Raw genomic sequence first — 20,442 nt, 5'->3', positions numbered from 1 at the left:
CGTATAAAATACTACACGGTCTAGCTCCAGCCTATCTTACCGATTGTATTGTACCATATGTCCCGGCAAGAAATCTGCGTTCAAAGAACTCCGGCTTATTAGTGATTCCCAGAGCCCAAAAAAGTCTGCGGGCTGTAGAGCGTTTTCTATTCGGGCTCCAGCACTATGGAATGCCCTCCCGGTAACAGTTAGAGATGCTACCTCAGTAGAAACATTTAAGTCCCATCTCAAAACTCATTTGTATACTCTAGCCTTTGAATAGCCCCCCTTTTTTAGACCAGTTGATCTGCCGTTTCTTTTCTTTTCTCCTCTGCTCCCCCCTATCCCTTGTGGAGGGGAAGACACACAGATCCGGTGGCCATGGATGGGGTGCTGGCTGTCCGGGGTCGGGACCCGGGGTGGACCGCTCGCCTGTATATTGGTTGGGAACATCTCTGCGCTGCTGACCCGTCTCCGCTCGGGATGGTTTCCTGCTGACCCCACTGTGGACTGGACTCTTACTGTTATGCTGGATCCACTATGGACTGGACTCTCACAATATTATGTTAGACCCACTCGACATCCATTGCATTCGGTCTCCCTAGAGGGGGGGGGGTTACCCACATATGCGGTCCTCTCCAAGGTTTCTCATAGTCATTCACATCGACGTCCCACTGGGGTGAGTTTTTCCTTGCCCTTATGTGGGCTATACCGAGGATGTCGTTGTGGCTTGTGCAGCCCTTTGAGACACTTGTGATTTAGGGCTATATAAATAAACATTGATTGATTGATTGATTGATTGATATGACTGGAAGGTGTATCGCTGTGGAATTAGTGAAAAAAAGTGTAAAATTTGGGGAAAAAAGTTAGCACTTTATTGTTAGCGTGCTAGCATGCTAACAGTTAGCTTGTGTCACATACCAAGTTATAGGACTACGGTGTATGGTTGGAGAATTAGAGTAAATAATGTCACATTAGCTAAAAAAGTTAGCACTTTCATGTTAGCATGCTAACAAAGTAAAAAGTGTCACATACTGTACCAGGTTAAATGACTGTAGGGTAAACGGTTGCAAAATTTGCTCAAAAAGCTCGCACTTTAATGGTAGCACGCTAGCATGCTAATGTTAATATGCTAACAGTTAGCTTGCTTCACATACTAAGTTATATGACTGGAAGGTGTATCGCTGTGGAATTAGTGAAAAAAAAGTGTAACATTTGGAAAAAAAAGTTAGCACTTTATTGTGAGCATGCTACCATTAGCATATGGGCAGCTGGCATTGCAGCAGGCCCATAACTAGGATCACTACATGTTAAAGCGAGGGCTGGGCGATGAAACGATATCAATATAGACATGTAATCGGGGAAAAAATAAATAACAAAGGCACTCTCGAAGTGCACTGATCAGTGGGTGGGACATGCTAACAGCCAATCAGGTGACAGTATTAACTATGACGTTTGGTTGTCTGGCGGCGAGAAGAGAAAGTAAAAATGAAGAAATTGTGGATAAAAGAGGAAAAGTCACCTGGACAGTACGGCACTTTTTGAAGGGACCATAGTCAGGACCAATGTGGTCTGTAAATGATGCAAGGCAAGACCGCTAATACCACACCACCTTAGCCGCGCTCACCCTTTAGAGCACAGCTGTAACTGCTACTAAACCTGCAGAAAATAGTTCTTCTCGGGTTTCTCTATGTTTACATTTTCACACTTTGCACTATTTTGGTACACTTTAAGAAGCATTTCTTACATATTCCTTCATTTTAAGAGCTTATGTTTAAGTGTTCAATGTGATTTTACTATTTTGTTTACAGTGTTTCCCACGCTTGTGTTGACATTTCCTTTCTGCCTTGATAGCTGGGGGGATTATAATCAGAGGAAGGTTACATTTGGAAATAAAAATGTATTTTTCCATAGGTCATTAAAAAAATATCAGTTAATTATCGATATTTACCATTATAGAAGACTTACATCGTAATACAGTTCAGCCGTATCGCCCACCTCTAGTTGAAGACAGCATGGATTATTTTGTTTTTGTCAGAGAAGAGACTTTGGGGGGGTTGCACTTTGAAACGATTACTTGTTTTTAATCAGATTAATCACAACAAAATAATTACTTGCATTATTTAAAAATGAATTAAAAAGACCCAATTTAATTGTCAGAACGTCATAAATTAGTCTGTCAAACTTTTTTTTTTTTTACCAAGTGCCACCATATGACCAACATTAAAGTGTTCATTAAAAACAGGGCAGAGGTTTTATTAAACAAGTACATTTCATTATTTTGGCCGCTGTAACATTACACACAGTTTGAACTAGAGTTGATACTAGTATGGTATCGTGATCCGAGCCATCCATTTTCTACCGCTTGTCCCGTTAGGGGTCGCGGGGGGTGCTGGAGCCTATCTCAGCTGCATACGGGCAGTGTTTTATCTACGTCTAAATCATTAATCCTAATAAAGTAAGTTTCTTACAAGTATCATTATCACTGCAGGACGAGGAATAGCTAAACATGCTTCACTACACACCGTAGGAGGATACAATAGCTCACCGGCGTCACTGCTAACAAAAGCCAGCGTGCCTGAATATAATCAAATGCCATGAATGGATCTACACCTGACATCCACTGTAATGATACCAAGTACAAGAGGGTATCCAGGCGATACTACTATGATTACATCGATATTTTTTATCGTCACAAAATCTATTTTCTTTTAAAAAAAAATCATATTATGTTTATAAACTCAGGAAATATGTCCCTGGACATATGAGGACTTTGAATATGACCAATGTATGATCCTATAACTACTTGGTATCGGATCAATACCTACATTTATGGTATCATCCAAAACTAATGTAAAGTATCAAACAAGAGAAGAATAAGTAATTATTACATTTCAACAGAAGTGTAGACAGAACATGTTAAAACAGAAAGTAAGCAGATATTACCAGTAAATGAACAAGTGGATTAATAATACATTTTTACAGTTTGTCCCTCATAATGTTGACAAAAATAATAGAATGATAAATGACACAACATATTATTGCATACATCAGCAGACTAATTGGGAGTCTTTGTTTGTTTACTTACTACTAAAAGACAAGTTGTCTAGTATGTTCACTATTTTATTTAAGGACTAAATTACAATAATAAACATATGTTTAATGCACCCGAAGATTTTTTGTTCAAATAAAGACAATAATGACATTTTTTGTGGTCCCGTTTGTTTAGAAAAGTATCGTAATACATTTTGGTACCAAAATATAGGTATAGGTATAATATAGTATAGTATAGTCTAGTATAGTACAGACAGACAGACAGACAGACAGACAGACAGACAGACAGATATATATATATATATATATATATATATATATATATATATATTTTAACCCAATGCGGGGTCAAAAAGTTTGGGGACCCCTGCTGTAAATGAACAAGGAAGTCGCTACAACTACTACAAAATAAAATAAAAGTCACCAAACCTTAAAAATGTGTGCTTTTTACGTGAAAAAAAGTGATATAAAGTATGAATGGATGTATATAGTGTAATATATTTGGGAGGGTTGTAATCTTTTAATGGCTGTTAAGTAGAGGATAACACTTTGCGTGGATCTACGTTAGCTTTATTTTTCAACACACATCTAAGCAAATACGCGTCAATTCCGGTCCTTCAACTATCGCTATTTCTTCGGAATCAAAGTATAAATCTAGAGCCTATAATTTGCGCACTATTGACTATTGACAAAACGACTTTGCTCACAGAAAATAAAACACTGTACTTTCATCAAGTGATTATTTGGCATGCCACAGTTTGAGAATCCCTGTCATAAACGAACATTTTCTAAATATTTTACTTAATTAAGTCTTTGTTCAGAACTTGGTAAGAACTTTATCTTAAGTCCCGTTTGGAGTTTATTTTGAAGGGAAATTTGAACACTGGCCGTATAAAACGCCGCCTCAAAATAAAGTGTGTGATTAATGTGTCCATGCATGATTATTGCCATCATTCTTGTGATTAATCGCATGAATCCGTGTACAAACACCGTTTCCATATGAGTTGGGAAATTGTGTTAGATGTAAATATAAACGGAATGCAATGATTTGCAAATCATTTCCAACCCATATTCAGTTGAATATGCTACAAAGACAACATATTTGATGTTCAAACTGATAAACTTTTTTTTTTTTGCAAATAATCATTAACTTTAGAATTTGATGCCAGCAACACGTGACAAAGAAGTTGGGAAAGGTGGCAATAAATACTGATAAAGTTGAGGAATGCTCATCAAACACTTATTTGGAACATCCCACAGGTGAACAGGCAATATGGGAACAGGTGGGTGCCATGATTGGGTATAAAAGTAGATTCCATGAAATGCGCGGTCATTCACAAACAAGGATGGGGCGAGGGTCACCACTTTGTCAACAAATGCGTGAGCAAATTGTTGAACAGTTTAAGAAAAACCTTTCTCAACCAGCTATTGCAAGGAATTTAGGGATTTCACTATCTACGGTCCGTAATATCATCAAAGGGTTCAGAGAATCTGGAGAAATCACTGCACGTAAGCAGCTAAGCCCGTGACTTTCGATCCCTCAGGCTGTACTGCATCAACAAGCGACATCAGTGTGTAAATGATATCACCACATGGGCTCAGGAACACTTCAGAAACCCACTGTCAGTAACTACAGTTGGTCGCTACATCTGTAAGTGCAAGTTAAAACTCTCCTATGCAAGACAAAAATCGTTTATCAACAACACCCAGAAATGCCGTCGGCTTCGCTGGGCCTTAGCTCATCTAAGATGGACTGATACAAAGTGGAAAAGTGTTCTGTGGTGTGACGAGTCCACATTTCAAATTGTTTTTGGAAACTGTGGCCGTCGTGTCCTCCGGACCAAAGAGGAAAGAACCATCTGGATTGTTATAGGTGCAAAGTTGAAAAGCCAGCATGTGTGATGGTATGGGGGTGTATTAGTGCCCAAGACATGGGTAACTTACACATCTGTGAAGGCGCCATTAATGCTGAAAGGTACATACAGGTTTTGGAGCAACATATGTTGCCATCCAAGCAACGTTACCATGGACGCCCCTGCTTATTTCAGCAAGACAATGCCAAGCCACGTGTTACATCAACGTGGCTTCATAGTAAAAGAGTGCGGGTACTAGACTAGCCTGCCTGTAGTCCAGACCTGTCTCCCATTGAAAATGTGTGGCGCATTATGAAGCGTAAAATACCACAACGGAGACCCCCGGACTGTTGAACAACTTAAGTTGTAAATCAAGCAAGAATGGGAAAGAATTCCACCTGAGAAGCTTAAAAAATGTGTCTTCTCAGTTCCCAAACGTTTACTGAGTGTTGTTAAAAGGAAAGGCCATGTAACACAGTGGTGAACATGCCCTTTCCCAACTACTTTGGCACGTGTTGCAGCCATGAAATTCTAAGTTAATTATTATTTGCAAAAACAAATTAAGTTTATGAGTTTGAACATCAAATATCTTGTATTTGTAGTGCATTCAACTGAATATGGGTTGAAAAGGATTTGCAAATAATTGTATTCCGTTTATATTTACATTTAACACAATTTCCCAACTCATATGAAAACGGGGTTTGTGTTACGGAAAAAATGCTGAAGTTTTGGTGTCTGACAGAAATCTCATTCTTGACCAAAAAAATGAGATGTGAATTTAATCACACAATTTTGTATATTTCTGCTCTTTGATTTCATTCCAAAGGCCACAGTTTGACCCTGGAACGGATGATTTCCCACCTGGTGGGTCAGATCACATGCTTACCTTGTGCTGGTCGTGAGCTTCCTGCTTCTCGGTCTCCTCCCCCTCCTGACTGTCCCATGATGCACCGGGCTTCTGGTAGCAGTGCTCGCTGCTGACGTAGCTGACGGAGGTCTCTCCCCTTGCACCGCCCGCCGGCCGACGCCCTTCCTCCGGTCTCCACGGCAAGCGCCACAGCTGCAGGTCAGGGTGCGAGGGCGTGCTGCGCGGAAAGGACGGACAGACAGGGTGAGCGACGGTGGCTTGCGGGCGAGCGCTGCCATCTTGGACTCACGGTAAGAGGCTGATTTTGAGCTGCAGCCCGCTGAGGACCTGATTGAGGCCGTGCGTGTGCGCCAGGAGGCGGCTGGTAAGTGTGATCTTGGAGGCGTTGACCTCGGAGTAGTTGTCCCTCACGCACGACAGGCCGAACATGCGACCCGACGCCAGCAAGTCGGGCTCGGGCGGGTAGCGCTGAGCACGCCTCCAGCCTGAATATGTCAACAAAGAAAGATTTTTTTGCTAATAATCACAACATAAGACTTGGTCCAACATAGTCTGCTTGTCAACATAATCAGGTCCCACTCTATTATATATACAAAACCCAAAAGCAGTGAAGTTGTCACGTTGTGTAAATGGCAAATAAAAACAGAATACAATGATTTGCAAATCCTTTTCAACTTATATTCAATTGAATAGACTGCAAAGACAAGATATTTAATGTTCAAACTAGAAAACTTTGTTATTTTTTGCAAATATTAGCTCATTTGGAATTTGATGCCTGCAACATGTTTCAAAAAAGCTGGCACAAGTGGCAAAAAAGATTGAGAAAGTTGAGCAATGCTCATCAAACACTTATTTGGAACATCCCACAGGTGAACAGGCTAATTGGGAACAGGTGGGTGCCATGATTGGGTATAAAAGCAGCTTCCATGAAATGCTCAGTCATTCCCAAACAAGGATGGGGCGAGGGTCACCACTTTGTGAACAAATGCGTGAGCAAATTGTTTAAGAACAACATTTCTGAACCAGCTGTTGCAAGGAATTTAGGGATTTCACCATCTACGGTCCGTAATATAATCAAAAGGTTCAGAGAATCTGGAACATTCACTGCACGTAAGCGATGATATTACGGACATTCGATCCCTCAGGCGGCACTGCATCAAAAAGCAACATCAGTGTGTAAAGGATATCCCCACATGGGCTCAGGAACACTTCAGAAAACCACTGTCAGTAACTACAGTTCATCGCTACATCTGTAAGTGCAAGTTAAAACACTACTATGCAAAGCCAAAGCCATCTATCAACAACACCCAGAAACGCCGCCGGCTTTGCTGGGCCCGAGCTCATCTAAGATGGACTGATACAAAGTGGAAAAGTGTTCTGTGGTCTGACGAGTCCACATTTCAAATTGTTTTTGGAAACTGTGAACGTTGTGTCCTCCGGAACAAAGAGGAAAAGAACCTTCCGGATTGTTCTCGGCGCAAAGTTGAAAAGCCAGCATCTGTGATGGTATGGGGGTGTATTAGTGGCCAAGGCATGGCTAACTTACACATCTGTGAAGGCACCATTAATGCTTAAAGGTACATTCAGATTTTGGAGCAACATATGTTGTTATCCAAGCAACGTTATCATGGACGCCCCTGCTTATTTCAGCAAGACAATGCCAAGCCACGTGTTACAACAGCGTGGCTTCATAGTACAAGAGTGCAGGCACTAGAGTGGCCTGCCTGTAGTCTAGATCTGTCTCCCATTAAAATGTGTGGCGCATTATGAAGCCTAAAATAGCACAAGGGAGACTGTTGAACAACTTAAGCTGTACATCAAGCAAGAATGAGAAAAGTTCCACTTTAAAAAATGTGTCTCCTCAGTTCCCAAACGTTTACTGAGTGTTGTTAAAAGGAAAGGCCATGTAACACAGTGGTAAAAATGCCCCTGTGACAACTTTTTTGCAATGTGTTGCTGCCATTAAATTCTAAGTTTATGATTATTTGCAAAAAAAAAAGTTTCTCAGTGTGAACATGAAATATCTTGTCTTTGCCGTCTATTCAACTGAATATAAGTTGAAAAGGATTTGCAAATCATTGTATTCTGTTTTTATTTACTATTTACACAACGTGGCAACTTCACTGGTTTTGGGGTTTGTATATAAATGAATAATACATTTACATATAATTATTATTAAATATAAATAAGCATGCCTCTACATGTGTCCCGATACCTTTTCACTTCCAATACCCATATCGGCACCTTGAGTATTGGCCAATACTGATCCCGATTCGATACGGTATCAGCAGAATCAATGTGGAATGTTAGAAAAGGTTTGCTCAAGTGAAATGAGTCCAACAGAGAACAATGGTAGGCATGAATAACACTGACCTATTTATTATAGACCATGTGGAATAGACCAATGTAGTCCTTAAGTCGAAGTGGAGTGGTCATTTGTTTTTGGTGACACCTTGTGGTCACAATAATTCATTAAGTTACGCTCATAAGCAGGAAAGTTGAACGATGCGGACACGTTTGTTACTGGATACCCTGTAAAACGCTTCTGCCTTGGAGACTTTTCATGCGTATAAATATTTGATACTTGTTTATATTGACAAATGTCGTGTTTTACACTGCAATATTGTTTAGGTAAGGCATCCATCCATCCATTCATTTTCTACCGCTTGTCCCTTTCGGGCTCGCGGGGGGTGCTGGAGCCTATCTCAGCTGCATTCGGCCAGAAGGCGGAGTACACTCTGGACATGTTGCCACCTCATCGCAGGGCCAACACAGATAGACAGACAACATTCACACTCACATTCACACACTCGGGCCAATTTAGTGTTGCCAATCAACCTATCCCCAGGTGCATGTCTTTGGAGGTGGGAGGAAGCCGGAGTACCCGGAGGGAACCCACACAGTCACGGGGAGAACGTGCAAACTCCAGTCCTTCTCCAATAGTGGGGAGCCCCCGGAAACGTGCTTTATCAGTATCATGCTTCGAAAAGCTGTGCACTACAAAATGTGATCATTGGAGTCATCAACCCTGACTTCCTCATTTTGATACGAGAAAAAAAAAAATCTGCACAAATTGTTTCATTAATTTTAGTTTTATGTATATATGTTACGTACTGAGTTATTGTTGGTGATCGATTTGAATTTATTATTTATCGAGTTTATTTAATTACGTTTTTCAGTATTAAATGGCTCAAGTCGGTCAAATTCTTTTAATAGTTTAAATTAGGGATGTCCGATAATGGCTTTTTGCCGATATCCGATGTTCCGATATTGTCCAACTCTTTAATTACCGATACCGATATCAACCGATATATGCAGTCGTGGAATTAACACATTATTATGCCTAATTTGGACAACCATGTATGGTGAAGATAAGGTCCTTTTTTAAAATATTAATAAAATAAGATAAATAAATTAAAAACATTTTCTTGAATAAAAAAGAAAGTAAAACAATATAAAAACAGTTACATAGAAACTAGTAATTAATGAAAATGAGTAAAATTAACTGTTAAAGGTTAGTACTATTAGTGGACCAGCAGCACGCACAATCATGTGTGCTTACGGACTGTATCCCTTGCAGACTGTATTGATATATATTGATATATAATGTAGGAACCAGAATATTAATAACAGAAAGAAACAACCCTTTTGTGTGAATGAGTGTGAATGAATGTAAATGAGGGAGAGAGGTTTTTTGGGTTGGTGTACTAATTGTAAGTGTATCTTGTGTTTTTTATGTTGATTTAATAAAAAATATTTAAAAAATTAAAAAATTAAAAAACCGATACCGGTAATAAAAAAAAAACCGATACCAATAATTTCCGATATTACATTTTAACGCATTTATCGGCCGATAATATCGGCACATCTCTAGTTTAAATCATACATTTTTAAAAACCTTTACATTTTCTGTTAGAAGCTAAAACAATGTTAATAAAGTTATTCTTTCTTGTAAGATTATATACGTTTCTTTCCTCTTTACACCTAATTCAAGTGCTAACTGCTAGCCTCAGGCACGTACACAGAATGTCGTAACATAAAGACGCGTCACAATCCGTGCATAATGACATGATAAAAAGCACAAAACAGCTCCATTTAAAAAGAGAGGTAAAACAAAAGTAGTGAATAGAAGGAAAATGATAAATAAATACTGTTGTTGGTGATCGATTTGCATTTATTATTATTTATCGAGTTTATTTAATTACATTTTGCAGTATCAAATGGCTCAAGTCGGTCAATTTTTTTAATAGTTTAAATCATACATTTTTAAAAACCTTTACATCTTCTGTTAGAGGCTAAAACAATGTTAATAAAGTTATTCTTTCTTGTAAGATTATATATGTTTCTTTCCTCTTTACACCTAATTCAAGTGCTAACTGCTAGCCTCAGGCACGTACGCAGAATGTCGTAACAAAGACGCGTCACAATCCGTGCATAATGACATGATAAAAAGCACAAAACAGCTCCATTTAAAAAGAGGTAAAACAAAAGTAGTGAATAGAAGGAACATGATAAATAAATACTATAGTTGGTGATCGATTTGCATTTATTATTATTTATCGAGTTTATTTAATTACATCAAATGGCGATAGTCGGTCAATTTTTTTTACAGTTTAAATGATACATTTTTAAAAACCTTTACATCTTCTGTTAGAGGCTAAAACAATGTTAGTAAAGTTATTCTTTCTTGTAAGATTATATATGTTTCTTTCCTCTTTACACCTAATTCAAGTGCTAACTGCTAGCCTCAGGCACGTACACAGAATGTCGTAACATAAAGACGCGTCACAATCCGTGCATAATGACATGATAAAAAGCACAAAACAGCTCCATTTAAAAAGAGGTAAAACAAAAGTAGTGAATAGAAGGAACATGATAAATAAATACTATAGTTGGTGATCGATTTGCATGTATTATTATTTATCGAGTTTATTTAATTACATCAAATGGCTCAAGTCGGTAAATTTTTTTTACAGTTTAAATGATACATTTTTAAAAACCTTTACATCTTCTGTTACAGGCTAAAAAAACAATGTAAATAAAGTTATTCTTTCTTGTAAGATGATCTATATTTCTTTCTTCTTTTAGTTTTCCTTACACTCAATTCAAGTGCTAACTGCTAGCCTCAGGCACGTACACAGAATGTCGTAACATAAAGACGCGTCGCAATCCGTGTATAATGACAAGATAAAAAGCACAAAACAGCTCCATTTAAAAAGAGAGGTAAAACAAAAGTAGTGAATAGAAGGAAAATGATAAATAAATACTGTTGTTGGTGATCGATTTGCATTTATTATTATTTATCGAGTTTATTTAATTACATTTTGCAGTATCAAATGGCTCAAGTCGGTCCATTTTTTTATAGTTTAAATGATACATTTTTAAAAACCTTTACATCTTCTGTTACAGGCTAAAAAACAATGTTAATAAAGTTATTCTTTCTTGTAAGATGATCTATGTTTCTTTCTTCTTTTAGTTTTCTTTACACCCAATTCAAGTGCTAACTGCTAGCCTCAGGCACGTACACAGAATGTCGCAACATAAAGACGCGTCGCAATCCGTGTATAATGACAAGATAAAAAGCACAAAACAGTTCCATTTAAAAAAAGAGGTAAAACAAAAGTAGTGAACGAAAGGAACAATTATAAATAAATACTGCGATAACGTTGGACAAGCATAAAGTTTGTTTACAGTGGGAGTCACTGCTGAGTCAGCACCTGCAGTGAGCGAACGCGTCCAAAAGATGGCACCATTATACGTTTCCGTTTATGTTAGGTTCTGCGCATGTCAGAGTAAAGTATTCCGATTTAAGTTGTGACGCATGAAAATTCCATGTTCCATGCACACAGGAACATTCTAATCCAAATGTTGATCAGATTAAATAAATATTGTCCATGTACTTGTGGCAAGTTGTTATGCAGAGGTGTACTCATAACAATTTATTTTTAGACAAATTATACTCTTTAGTCGCGGCAGAGAATGGGGGAATGGCGCAAAATGTTTTCTTCTTCCTAGGGTGGAACATAAAATAATTGAGAAGCACTGAGTCAAGGACACTTATTACGTAGGTCTAGCTTGTGTGCTATCGTGTGCTTAGCTGTTGTGCAGCTGTCAGTAGCCTATAGCCTAGCCTTTTTACCTTTTGTAAATAGCTTAATGAAATAGAAGAAACGGTGTGCTTATTGGAGGACATTTAGATGTTAACTGGCCTGTATCGCACATTTCACATGCAAGCCCGTATCATCTTGCGGATATCGGACCAAAATCGGATCAGGACACCACGACTGACAACAGGAAAGAGGTACCTGTGCAGTGTCTGCAGTAGTAGCAGATGTAGTTGTGCGGGATGTTGTCTTCATATAAGCCCATACAGGTGCCGTGCTGCCAACACAAACACGACTCACACTGCACACACACACACACACACACAGCATGTTGCTTACACAAGTAAAAATGTCTTCAAAAAAGGCGCGTGTGTGCGTGCCTCACCTGGATCATGAAGTCGTTCTCCTCGTCCACCTCGCACACGCACCTCACCACCTCACAGTCCTCCGTCTCCATGGCGAAGGACCAAAAGGGCGTGTCCTCCCCGCTCTCGGCGGTCAGCGTGGACCAGTCGCTGCCGTCGTCGGCCGGGAGGCGGACAAGCTGGTCGTGGTTCTGGTGGCGGCACGAGTCGCCGTGTGTCAGCGGTTGGCGTTTACGCGTGGGGCTGCCGTCGCCGTGGTCCTCGCCAAGCGTGAAGGCGATGGGGGGCGGGGCCGAGATGTTGTCGTCGTCGTCGCTGCTGCACAGTTCTGACGAGAAAGACAATCACTATTGTGAAATTCTACTGGCACCACAAAACAAACATGGCTGTGTTGTTAAATAACAAAAATAAGCTTTGTGCTTGGGCGTTCACCTGAGAGACTCCTCTTCTTCTTCCTCTTCTTCTTCCTCTTTTTCTTCTTCTTTACCTTGTCTCTCAGGAAGTGTTTCCTCTGTTTCCTGTCGTGACGACTTTTCTCCCTGGTCACCTCCCTCTTCATCTCTGCTGGCAGACACCAACTTCATCATCTATTGTGGTGAGGCTAATTAGAATATTTTGGCTAAATAAGCAGACTTTTATTTCTAGGCCACCAATGACACTTTTTTTTTTTCTTATTTGAAACAATTTTTATACTTTTTTTAATCAAACATTAATTTGATGCATATTTTGCACTAAAACAGAATCAATTTGGGTTTTTTTGTTCAAAATAACAAATTTAACACAATTAAAACCCAAACTGCATTATTTTGAACAAAAAAGAGAATTCATTTTGTTCTAGTGCAGGGGTCGGCAACCCGTGGCTCTAGAGCCGCATGCGGCTCGTTAGCGCCGCCCTAGTGGCTCTCTGGAGCTTTTTCAAAAAATGTATGAAAAATGGAAAAAGATGAGGGGAAAAAAATCTATTTTTGTTTTAATATGGTTTCTGTAGGAGGACAAACATGACACAAACCTCCCTAATTGTTATAAAGCACACTGTTTATATTAAACATGCTTCACTGATTCGAGTATTTGGCGAGCGCCGTTTTGTCCTACTAATTTTGGCGGTCCTTGAACTCACCGTAGTTTGTTTACACGTATAACTTTCTCCGACTTTCTAGGACGTGTTTTATGCCACTTCTTTTTCTGTCTCATTTTGTCCACCAAACTTTTAAGGTTGTGCATGAAAGGTGAGTTTTGTTGATGTTATTGACTTGTGTGGAGTGCTAATCAAACATATTTGGTCACTGCATGACTGCAAGCTAATCGATGCTAACATGCTATTTAGGCTAGCTATATGTACATATTGCATCATTATGCCTCATTTGTAGCTATATTTGAGGTCATCTCGTTTCCTTTAAGTCCTCTTAATTCCATGACACACTATCTGTATGTAGTATGTCTTTAAATTTTTTGCGGCTCCAGGCAGATTTGTTTTTGTATTTTTGGTCCAATATGGCTCTTTCAACATTTTGGGTTGCCGACCCCTGTTCTAGTGCAATGGCGGCCCAAAGCACTTTAGGTAAATTTATACCAAATATGGATAATCCGCTAAAATAAATCAATTACATTTATAATATGGGACGGCGTGGCGCTGTTGGCAGAGTGGCCGTGCCAGCAACCTGAGGGTTCCTGGTTCAATCCCCACCTTCTACCAACCTAGTCACATCCGTTGTGTCCTTGAGCAAGACACTTTACCCTTGCTCCTGATGGGTCGGGGTTAGTGCCTTGCATGGCAGCTCCCGCCATCAGTGTGTGAATATGTATATGAATGTGGAAATAGTGTCAAAGCGCTTTGAGTACCTTGAAGGTAGAAAAGTGCTATACAAGTATTTTCCATGTACCATTTATAATAAGGCAAGTGCAAATGAAAAATACAGCTTCACCACTTTAGTCATAATTTTTGCGCTTAAGAAACTTCTCTATGACTTTAGCGGATTATCCATATTTGGTATAAATTTACCCAAAGTGCTTTGTGCAAGTCCGCCATTGTACTAAAACAGAATTAATTCGTTTTTTTTTTGTTCACAATAACAAATTTAACACAATTAAAACCCTACCTGCATTTTTATTTTGTAATCCTTTACAAGCAGCTGGAGATGTGAACTCCTCTTTCGAGATGAATAAAGAATCTATAGGGTTTCCCCTTTACTGGCGGTGGGGGCGTGGTATTGAGCGTGGTCACACGATGTCGCCAAGTAATTTGCATAATTTGCTATGATGAGGACAGAGTAAAACAACTTGCATTGAGCCAAGTCTATAAAATCCGCTACACCTCCCTGATACCGAAGTACATGTCAAACTACTTCCTTAACGTAAATGACCGCCATAACCACAACACCAGGGGGAGCTCCACTAACCACGTTAAACCCAGATTCCGAACTAACAAAGGTCTTAACTCATTATCATTTTATGCCACATCAATGTGGAATGCGCTCCCAACAGGTGTAAAAGAAAGGGCATCTCTATCCTCCTTCAAAACCGCAATAAAAGGTACACCTCCAGGCAACTTCAACCCTAAACTAACACCCTCCCCGGATTGTTGTTAATAATCAAATGTAAACAATCTTATGCCTTCTGATCTCTCTCTCTCTCTCTCTATGTCCACTACTTGCTGTACATATCCTACCAAGTCAGACCTACACTGTTTCAATGTCCATTTCTCTGTTCTCAATTGTTGATGACTGATGATAACAACCAAACCTAACCCCCCCCCACCCCGAATTGTAAATAATGTAAATAATTCAATGTATACACCCTGATGATTATCTTGTGTGATGACTGTATTATGATGATAGTATATATGATAGTATATATCTGCATCATGAATCAATTTAAGTGGACCCCGACTTAAACAAGTTGAAAAACTTATTGGGGTGTTACCATTTAGTGGTCAATTGTACGGAATATGTACTTCACTGTGCAACCTACAAATAAAAGTCTCAATCAATCAATAAATAAATCAATCAATCAATGATATGATTTTCTTTAAAAAGGCTCAAAAAAATTTATACATACATGTACTTTGTTGAGATGTTTTCAAGTGTCTACAGACTTTTAATTAGTTTTTTTTAATCAAAAAAATCAAAGTGCATTTTTTAATAAAAAGAAACTAGCAACAAATTTCGCATCTTCTTCTGGTGTCGTTATAAAAAGTAGTCGTGTTTAGAGACTCTACTTCTGTCCCTCGATGTCCTTGACTAAAGGCGAGCTACAGCGTTCATGACGTCACGCTGTTGCTCTACTTGGACTTTCTCTTCTTAAAAAGGTGCCACTGTCCTCCTAATATTTGCACATTTTGTAGATGGCTGTCCACGGGTATATCTGGCATAAATTGAAACCACGTCCACATCACAGACATGCTGACAACGCTCCAGACAATGGTATGGGTTTAATTTACATCCGGTTTCGGTAGCGCGGTTTTCGGTAATCAAAGTCTTTTTTCGGTGGTTGAGTTTTCGATACGTCACTTGTCAATAGCGGGCAAATAATAGGCTATTTATATCAATTCATAATGTAACGACCAGCTAATATTAATGTTTTATGTTCGTGTGGTTTGGACTGAGGTTAGTTTTTCCCCATGATTGCAAACACACAAAACTTTTACTATTTAATTTGTTTTCAAATAAAAAATAAAAACACATTTTAAAGGTGTGGCGATTATAAAATGCAGTGCAGTGGCGGCGCGCCACATTCAATTACACTAAGGGGAAACCCTGTTCTATCTATTACTTGCAGACACATCTCTGGCCAGGATCCGAACTCAGTAGATCCGGTTTTCCCATGTTTACAAACACACCGTCCGTGCCTGGAAGGTGATTGGCGGAGAATGAGGAAGTGTTGTTGTGTGTCCGGGGACGCGCGGTCTCACGGAGACAAAAGCGTTTGCACAGGAGGTAATACCTGTTGGAATTTGTTATCATAAGATTGGTAACAAAAAACATCTCTGGCCAGGATTCGAACCCAGTCGATTCTACGCTACCACAGGGAACGACGAAAATGGGTGACTTTTGACAGTATATTCTTATCAGTGACAGAGCAGGAAGCGGCTAGGAATATGTTTGCAGTAAAATTGAATATGAAGCGCCCTGTCATTCAATAATTCAGGGGCTCGTAACCTTTTTGATCTTGGGGCCCAACTTTTCCACGACAGAGGGGACCACTCCAATATTAGCACTGAATTAGGGATCTTATTCTATATTGTAATTGCATTCAATAATACTGCAGATGAAAGGACTCATAAATAACTGATGAAAAATACATTTACATACAACAATATAGTGCTAAAATAAATTATCTAAATTTATAATAAGGTGTTAATTAGAATGTAAGTGCAAATGAAAATACAGCTTCACCACTTTAGTCATAATTTTTGCGCTTAAGAAACTTCTCTATGACTTTAGCAGATTTTCCATATTTGGTATAAATTTACCCGAAGGGCTTTGCGCAAGTCCGCCATTGTAGTCCAACGCTGTAGTCAATACGTTCCATTTTTCCCTGTTGTGGGGCAGACTGGCTCGCACATGCACATGCATCCTCCGCTGTTGCCATTTTTAAATACAAAGTAGTGTATAGTTTTAGCTTATATCGCTGTCAGTGGACTCGCCATGGAAGCGCTAAAAAAACAACGTGGATGACGGGGAGTAGACGCTGTACCAAAAAGTACCAAAAAAAACCACCATTACATGTTATGTAGACCACAAGGAAGTAGAAATAATTCATATGACCTCTTTAAAGAATATTTTTGATCTAATTTAGGCATTTTCATGCATAAAAATGGTCTAAATTCAGTAAAAATATAAATGCTACATTAGTGTTGGCCATTAGATGAGACCAAACTAGAGATGTCCGATAATATCGGCCTGCCGATATTATCAGCCGATAAATGCTTTAAAATGTAATATCGGAAATTATCGGTATCGGTTTCAAAAAGTAAAATTAATGACTTTTTAAAATGCAGCTGTACGACGGACGTACGGCATACTTGCCAACCCTCCCGATTTTCCCGGGAGACTCCCGAATTTCAGTGCCCCTCCCGAAAATCTCCTGGGGCAACCATTCTCCCGATTTCCACCCGGACAACTATATTGGGGGCGTGCCTTAAAGGCACTGCCTTTAGCGGCCTCTACAACCTGTCGTCATGTCCGCTTTTCCTCCATACAAACAGCGTGCCGGTCGAGTCACATAATATATGCGGCTTTTGCACACACATAAGTGAATGCAAAGCATACTTGGTCAACAGCCATACAGGTCACACTGAGGGTGGTTGTATAAACAACTATAACACTGTTACAAATATGCGCCACACTGTGAACCCACACCAAACAAGAATGACAAACACATTTCGGGAGAACAACCGCACCGTAACACAACATAAACACAACAGAACAAATACCCAGAACCCCTTGCAGCACTAACTCTTTTGGGACGCTACAATATACACCCCCCGCTACCACCAAGCTGCTGTTTTGAGGCATGTTAAAAAAAAGAATGCACTTTGTGACTTCATGTTGGCACTTTTTTCCAAAACTGGAGTTAAAGTTGTTCTCTTATTTTGGAAAACCTTGTTTTTGATTGATTGATTGAAACTTGTATTAGTAGATTGCACAGTACAGTACATATTCCGTACAATTGACCACTAAATGGTAACACCCGAATAAGTTTTTCAACTTGTTTAAGTCGGGGTCCACGTTAATCAATTCATGGTAAAGTTACATTGTTTAATGTATCCAGCGGGGCATCACAACAAAATTAGGCATAATAATGTGTTAATTCCACGACTGTATATATCTGTATCGGTTGATATCGGAATCGGTAGTTAAGAGTTGGACAATATCGGAATATCGGCAAAAAAGCCATTATTGGACATTTCTAGACCAAACCAATCAGAATGCGGTTCAGTATCGTGGCCACTGGTTGGCTCAGCCTCAAGCAGCTTCCAGTCTCGCCTGTTTTGAGCGTAAAGATGTTTATGCGTTTGTTTTTTCGTCTTTCAGAGAGCTCTCATGAAGTTAAAATTTGTATTTAGAAGTTTTTCATGCTTTAGCTTTGAAAATATTTGATATAGCGGTCAGGCACGGAACCAATTAATATCGATAAATGAGGGTTTAAAGGCCTACTGAAACCCACTACTACCGACCACGCAGTCTGATAGTTTATATATCAATGATGAAATCTTAACATTGCAACACATGCCAATACGGCCGGGTTAGCTTGCTAAAGTGCAATTTTAAATTTCGCGCGAAATATCCTGCTGATAACGTCTCGGTATGATGACGTCAGCGCGTGACGTCACAGACATTTTGGGACAGCATGGTGGCCAGCTATTAAGTCGTCTGTTTTCATCGCAAAATTCCACAGTATTCTGGACATCTGTGTTGGTGAATCTTTTGCAATTTGTTCAATGAACAATGGAGACAGCAAAGAAGAAAGCTGTAGGTGGGAAGCGGTGTATTGCGGGCGGCTGCAGCAACACAAACACAGCCGGTGTTTCATCGTTTACATTCCCGGAAGATGACAGTCAAGCTTTACCATTGGCCTGTGGAGAATTGGGACAACAGAGACTCTTACTAGGAGGACTTTGAGTTGGATACGCAGACGCGGTACCGTGAGTACGCATGCAGCTGCGGCTTCCAAACATTTGATCGCTTGCCCGTACGTGCGTGCCGCTATGTGCATGTCACGTACGTAACTTTGGGGAAATATATGTGCTGTATGAATTTTGGGGAGGTGAACGGTACTTTGGGCTGTGGGATTGAGTGTGTTGTGCGGGTGTTTGAGTTGTATTGGCGGGTTATATGGACGGGAGGGGGGAGGTGTTTGTTATGCGGGATTAATTTGTGGCATATTAAATATAAGCCTGGTTGTGTTGTGGCTAATAGAGTATATATATATGTCTTGTGTTTATTTACTGTTTTAGTCATTCCCAGCTGAATATCAGGTCCCACCCGCCTCTCACAGCATCGCTCCCACTGCCCTCTAGTCCTTCACTCTCACTTTCCTCATCCACAAATCTTTCATCCTCGCTCAAATTAATGGGGAAATAGTCGCTTTCTCGGTCCGAATCGCTCTCGCTGCTGGTGGCCATGATTGTAAACAATGTGCAAATGTGAGGAGCTCCACAACCTGTGACGTCACGCTACTCGTCTGCTACTTCCGGTACAGGCAAGGCTTTTTTATCAGCGACCAAAAGTTGCGAACTTTATCGTCGATGTTCTCTACTAAATCCTTTCAGCAAAAATATGGCAATATCGCGAAATGATCAAGTATGACACATCGAATGGCCCTGCTATCCCCGTTTAAATAAGAAAATCGCTTTTCAGTAGGCCTTTAATATAAAGTAAAGGCCAAACGTTTGGACACACCTTCTCATTCAATGCGTTTTCTTTATTTTCATAACTATTGTAGTTTGTCACACCAAAACTATGAATGAACACATGTGGAGTTATGTACTCAACAAAAAAAGGTGAAATAACTGAACACATGTTTTATATTCTAGTTTCTTCAAAATAGCCACCCTTTGCTCTGATTACTGCTTTGCACACTCTTGGCATTCTCTCCATGAGCTTCAAGAGGTAGTCACCTGAAATGGTTTTCACTTTCACTTGGTTTTGATGCCTTCAGTGACAATCTACAATGTAAATAGTCATGAAAATAAAGAAAACACATTGAATGAGAAAGTGAGTCCAAACTTTTGGCCTGTACTGTATGTTGGCACCTAAATTGTGGATATAAGACGGTTTTCTTTTGTCTCCCACAAATTACGCCAAAAGTTATCTTTGGTTCTTGTGCGTGTGTCTGCATTCTGGATTCCGCGGAACCCCACACGTTGGTGACTCAGTCCTGTCGTCTTTTTAATGCAACCCGTGTCGCGGCCAATTACAATCAGCTGACCTGCTAGGGTGGCGCTGAGCGCTCCGTCGTCATGGTGACAGGCGGCGCTCGGGGTGTCACACAGGAAGTGGTTGCCCTCGGAAGTGGAGCGCTTCCTCCTACAACAAAGCCGAGCAAGGAGTTACAAAAAGTGCTCAATGCGGCGGCGGCAAAGACCCACCTGGGCATTTCTGCCGCGCTGCCGTGCTCGTCTGGCTGCTGCTGCTCAGAGTGGTAGTACTTCATGTGGTAGTGCAGCAGGCTCGCCTTCCGGAAGGACTTGGTGCAGCCAGCCGAAGGACACTTGAAGG

At 40.0% G+C, this 20,442-nt stretch overlaps 1 protein-coding gene across 2 annotated transcripts in view; it reads right to left on the bottom strand.

The window, feature by feature from the left end:
- The window catches only part of LOC133571245 (PHD finger protein 20-like), a 46,640-nt gene that overhangs the window by 6,966 nt on the left and 19,232 nt on the right, over positions 1–20,442 (bottom strand). For both annotated transcript variants that reach the window (XM_061924219.1, XM_061924218.2), the window contains exons 9-15: positions 20,313–20,442; positions 20,153–20,250; positions 12,656–12,784; positions 12,244–12,551; positions 12,060–12,159; positions 6,044–6,239; positions 5,773–5,971 (exon numbers count right to left, since the gene is read on the bottom strand). The exon at positions 20,313–20,442 is cut by the window's right edge and continues 60 nt beyond it. In XM_061924219.1, coding sequence (XP_061780203.1) covers positions 5,773–5,971; positions 6,044–6,239; positions 12,060–12,159; positions 12,244–12,551; positions 12,656–12,784; positions 20,153–20,250; positions 20,313–20,442 — 1,160 coding nt within the window. The remainder of the gene's footprint in view (positions 1–5,772; positions 5,972–6,043; positions 6,240–12,059; positions 12,160–12,243; positions 12,552–12,655; positions 12,785–20,152; positions 20,251–20,312) is intronic.

The sequence above is a fragment of the Nerophis lumbriciformis genome, linkage group LG01 (assembly GCF_033978685.3).
Source record: "Nerophis lumbriciformis linkage group LG01, RoL_Nlum_v2.1, whole genome shotgun sequence".
NCBI lineage: Eukaryota > Metazoa > Chordata > Actinopteri > Syngnathiformes > Syngnathidae > Nerophis > Nerophis lumbriciformis.
Note: the sequence above shows the minus strand (reverse complement) of the source record. Positions and strands in the feature narration are given on the sequence as shown.